The 5,744-nt window shown below is 40.5% G+C and overlaps 1 protein-coding gene across 1 annotated transcript; it reads left to right on the top strand.

Annotated features, from left to right (window-relative positions):
• Positions 1 to 770: 770 nt before the first annotated feature.
• LOC122794576 (39S ribosomal protein S30, mitochondrial-like) lies at positions 771 to 1,594 on the top strand (the record flags this gene model as incomplete). Its single annotated transcript, XM_044063127.1, has 1 exon — positions 771 to 1,594. A coding segment is annotated over one exon (699 nt), but the record flags the coding sequence as incomplete, so codon positions are not given.
• Positions 1,595 to 5,744: the final 4,150 nt, after the last annotated feature.

The raw sequence follows: 5,744 nt of genomic DNA, 5'->3' as shown, positions 1-5,744 counted from the left end.
CAGATTATTTAACATTAATGGAAAAAAATAACAGTTCTAAGTCTTGAACCCAAGACCCTGTGCACTAGAATCAGATAATATACTACTGCATTATTTGAGCTGTATAAATTATTCTTGCTTTTTCAAACATATCATGCAATAGAGGCATACAATGATAGTGAGAAAGCTCTGTGGAAACATTCATGTGTTGTATATAGACATATATATATATATATATATATATATATATATATATATATATATATACATACATATCTATATATAAACATATACATCTGTATCTATACCTATTGATCTCATAATATGATATATTTGTAGAATGTTATATACAGGGGGTTTATATCACATTATCGAACTTCCAAAATATCGATCAACATAAGCTCGAACTTGAAAGTTCAAAATGTGATATCATCGAAAGCTCAGAACAGCAAATTTTTTCCCAGGGAGAAAATTTGCTGTTCCGAGAAACACACACATAACACAAGCACACAAAAAAATATATCTAATGTGGGGGCTTTGCCCCCACACCCCCCAACTTAAATATACCAACTCTGAGATTGCACCACAGTGGAAGAAATAGCGAAGCTGAGGAACGGCCCTCCAAATTCTTGCCCTGGGTAAGAATTTGATGCTCTGCGGCTTTGATATTGTCAGCGTTCGCAGTTTAGGGTTAGATGAAATGATGTTTGTGCAGTTTTGTGGTTATGATAGCCACCCATATCCATGTAAATATATATAGTTTTATTTATCTTTATAATTTTACTATATATATATTTAAACCACAGGTCAACTTTTACTGGATGCGTGGCGAACGAGTTGTTCCTCGTGGACACCGAAAGGGGAGTGTTGATCCAATTCGGTTCCAGATTGATGACCATCCACATAGCCAGATTAGAGTGCCCAAACAACTGCCTGAGTTTGTTCCTCTGGATTATAAAGTTCCTGCAGAAGTTCCAGTCATCAAACTTGAGCCAGATAGATTGCCACTTTTCAAGAGACAGTACGACAATCATATTTTTATTGGCACCAAAGTGACAGATCCATGCGTCTATGGCCACACACAGTTTCATTTGATTTCCGATAGGATGCACAGGGGTCGTCTGACAAAGGCTAATCTTGAGGACCAGATTGAAGTTCGTTTACGGGCTAATGCCATTTCTAGCCTTTTTGCATGGACAGGAGCTCAAGCTATGTATCAAGGATTTTGGAGTCATGAAGATGTCACCCGTCCTTTTGTATCGCAGTGTGTTATTACAGATGGAAAGTATTATTCTTTCTTCTGCTACCAGCTGAACACCTTGGCTCTTTGTGTTGAGACAGACTGCAATAATCCTCATAAGAACATCTGCTGGGGGACAGAGAGTATGCCGTTGTATGATGCTGTGGAAGAAAATGATGTAAAGGGCTTCAACGATGATACTTTAAAGTTGCTCGTACAGTTTCTCCTTTATAGGCCAAAAGCATTGTGATGTATGCTTAAAATATAGCTACTTGAATTACGTTTGCAACAATCTTGAGTCATTCATCTAAACAGAAGGAGAACATAAAGATGACTGAACTGGCTTTGTAGTTTTGTTGCTTAAAACCTTTTATTTGAAGGATTTGCAGAAAGAAATAAACACAATGTATAAAAAAAAAAAAAAAAAAAAAAAAAGGGTGGGAGGGTGGCCTAATGGTTAAGGTGTTTGCCTTACAAACACAAGGTGCAGGGTTCGAGTCTCACAAGGGATAATTGGCTAGGCTTAAAATGGCTTGCAAGGGCAGTTAGCTTAGTACTACTCTATGAACCTATGAATCTATATATATATATATATATGTGTGTGTGTGTGTGTGTGTGTGTGTGTGTGTGTGTGTGTGTGTGTGTGTGTGTGTTGAAACATATTTATGGAAACATAGCGAAACACACACACACACACACATATATATATATATATATATATATATATATATATATATATATATATATATATATATATATATATATATATAGTCATTCTAAGTGGATCCAGTATCTGTCTGCCTGGGATGACATGAATGACAGACCTTGATGCTTTGCCAGAGATGGCCTATATCTGTCACCCCTGGACTTCTGGATACTGGCCAAGGCTCTTGCCATCCCTATAGTGCCTTTTGTAGGCAGTGTTCCAAAGACCAAATTACCACCATAACAGCTACAAACAAATGCAATCTAGGAGTCATGCTGCTCAACGCTAAAAGTCTAAATCTCAAAACACACTCGCTTGAATCACTCTTTAAAATGGGGAACATCGATGTTTCTGCTGTAACAGAGACCTGGTTCAAGGCAGCAGAAATCTCCCCTGCACTACCAGGCTATAACTCATTCCACACCTTTCGGCCCCAGAACTTGGACCAAAGCTCCAAAGGTGGTGGTGTTTCCATATTCATAAAGGATGTGCACACTTCCAGACTGGTAGCCCAATGTAATGCATCTGAGATACCCCAGGTGTAGCTAATATTGGGTAGGACAGTGATTCAGGTCGTAGCCTGCTATAGGTCCCCAACCATGTCCCAAGATGCACACTCCACATTCCTAAGCACCCTGGAGAATATTAGGTCCCAAATTAATACTCTCATACTGGGTGAATTTAACTACCCCTCCATTAACTGGGAAAACTACTCACGTACCAATACACTTGGCCAACGCTTTCTGGAATTCATGAATTCCATTGTCCTGGACCAGTTTGTTCTTACTCCCACTAGAGGTAGCAACATCCTTGACCTGGTCATTACTAACATGGGTGACTGTTGCTTTACAACAATAGTCAACTACCCCCTCATTAGATCCGACCACAAATTAATCACCTTGGAAATCCACATCCCTCCCACCACCCCCACAAAGGTAACCACCATGAAAAACTTCCCCAAAGCTAAATTTGGGATCCTAAAACTGAGGTGGCTAACTTCACGGCACCCATGCAAATGGAAAATAGTTCCATGATTGCCGAATCATACAACAATGCACTGTATGAACACATGCACAAATGCATGGATCTCACCATACCCAATAGAACCAAGATGCTCTCCTCAAAAAAAAAGGAAGCCAATATGGTGGTCCCCTGCCATAAACAAACTCTACAACAGAAGGAGGAAACTCATGCAGAATAAGGTGAAGTCCCAAGACTGGAAAAACACCCTTATCAGCCTCAACAAAAGATTGAGACCCCTCATCAAATCCTCTAAAGCTAGCTATGAAAACAGAACTGCAGCAGATAGTAAAGACAACCACAAGGCCTTCTATAGTTATGTAAAGAATATCCGCAGCAATACCCAGATTTGACCTTAGTTATTGCACAATGGTATCTCCTATACTGAGCCAACAGATATTGCCAATATACTGGCCGACAGATTCAGTGCCAGCTTTACCCCTCTTTCTCCCGTATGGACCAATCACAATACCAGTAAATTGTCAGCCACCTAGTATTACTGCTGCACAGGTTAAATCAGCACTGTCCAAGGCCAAGAATACAGCTTCTATGGGGCCTGACAATATCCCTGGCTGTGTTCTACATGAACTACACAGTGAAATGGTACCTCACTTGTGTGCCCTGTTCAATCACAGCCTCACCTCAGGCTTTGTCCATTCTGAATGGCGCACTGTTACAGTCATCCCTCTCTGCAAAGGAGGAGTGACTACAGAACCCGGGAACTATCATCCCATTAGCTTGATGAGTCTGATATGCAAAGCTATGGAATGCATCATCATGGACATAATAAACAAGGATATAGGAAAACTCCAAATTCTGGATCTTACACAGTTTGGTTTTGTGAAGGGTAGATCATGCCTGCTCAACTTGGTCAGCTTCTTTGAGTCAGTCACCAGAGCTGTAGATGAAGGCAAAGTGGTTCATACAGCCTATCCTGATTTGGCCAAGGCCTTTGATACCATTCCACACTCAGGAATCATAGAAAAACTCACTAAGCTAGGCATCAACCCCTATATCATTAGGTGGGTTGCAAACTGGCTCACAGATAGAACCCACAGTGTGAAAGTAGCTGAATCCAAGTCAGACTGCTGACCAGCCATGAGTGGAGTCCCACAGGGTTCGGTCCTGGGTCCTCTCCTGTTTGGTATCTACTTCTCTGAAGTCCATGCCTACATGAAGGAAATGTGGCTGATAAAGTTATCAGATGATTGCAAGTTGGGAGCTATTATTAACTCCCCAAGTGATGTTGACATCCTAGAGAAAAGCCTCAATGAGACCAACAACTGCTGTCAGAAACATGGCAATAAATGTGTCGTCATCAACCTCGGGAAAAACCCGGTTCCCTTGAATTACCACATTGATGGTAGTCCACTGAACACAGAAGGAGTTATAAGAGATCTTGGAACTCAGGCTGACAGCAACTTCTCTTTTGACCACCACATTGCTAATATGGTCAGAAAGTCCTTCTATGTGGCAGAGGTAATTATCTCCCTCTACTCTTCCCTCATTAGGCCAGTCATTGAGTACAATGCCCCATTTGGCAGGTACCTCACTAGACACCTGCAACAACTTGAGAGGCCGCAAAAGTACCTCACAAAGAAGATCCCAGGCTTAAACACTTGTCTTATATGGACAGACTAAAAAACTCCAACAATTCTCTGCCTCATATTGCCTACTTAGAGGTGATCTCTGCTTGATTTACAAAGCCATGTCTGTACTAGCTCTGTTAGAAATGCTACATCTAAAGAAATGCCAGCCTCACTGCACCACATGCTCCAGACACCTCAACCTCAGTACCACAATCAACAGAATATGCCGTAGGGACAGGTTCTTAACTCAGAAACTGCCCATGCTATGGAATAAACTTCCCATACATATCAAGCATAGCACCTCACTGGGCCTCTTCAAGAGAAATTTTGATGAGTGAATGGGAAATAGAAAATTCATCCCCAGGGATCACTCCAGTGGCTCTACTCGACAGAGGCACTAGGAACTATGGTTGTTTGGCATGATGCCAGGGTAATCCTATGGGCTAGGCTTGTAAAGGCTCCAGGGCTTTTAGCCTAGTACACACCTATGAATCTTATATATATATATATATATATATATATATATATATATATATATATATATATATATATATATATATATATATATATATATATATATATATATATATATGTATATATATATACAGCCTACACCCCCCATTAAGGAAACCACCGTAAAGAGCTTCTCCAAAGCCAACTTCATGCTTCTTAAGACAGAAGTGGCTAACTACATGACACCCATGCAGATGGAAAATAGAAGTACGACTGCTGAATATTACACCAATACACTGTATGAACACATACACAAGTGCATGGATCATGCCATCCCAAATAGAACCAAGATGCTCTCCTCCCAATAAAGGAAGCCAATCTTGTAGCCCCCTGACATAAAGAAACTGTACAACAGAAGGAAGAATCTGTTGCAAAAACAGAGTAAACTCCCATGATTGTAAGAACTCCCTTATCAGCCTCAGCAAGAAGCTGCGATCTCTCATAAAATTCACCAAAGCTAGTTACAAAAACAAAACTGCAACTGATTCTAAAGGCAATCACAAAATATTCTATAGCTATGTCAAGAATCTCAATGGCAACTCTCAGATCTGCTCTGAGGTACAGCAGAATGGCAGTAAATATACTGAACCAACTTATATTGCCATCATCCTGGCAGATAGGTTCAGTGCTAACTTTACCCCCCTCTCACCCACTAAAGGGCCCATCTCACTGCTGGACGAAGTAAAGAAACTGTAAT

Source organism: Protopterus annectens, chromosome 1.part0 (assembly GCF_019279795.1).
Source record: "Protopterus annectens isolate FY-2018-M chromosome 1.part0, PAN1.0, whole genome shotgun sequence".
NCBI lineage: Eukaryota > Metazoa > Chordata > Ceratodontiformes > Protopteridae > Protopterus > Protopterus annectens.
This window is presented reverse-complemented; position numbering and strand designations above follow the sequence as displayed.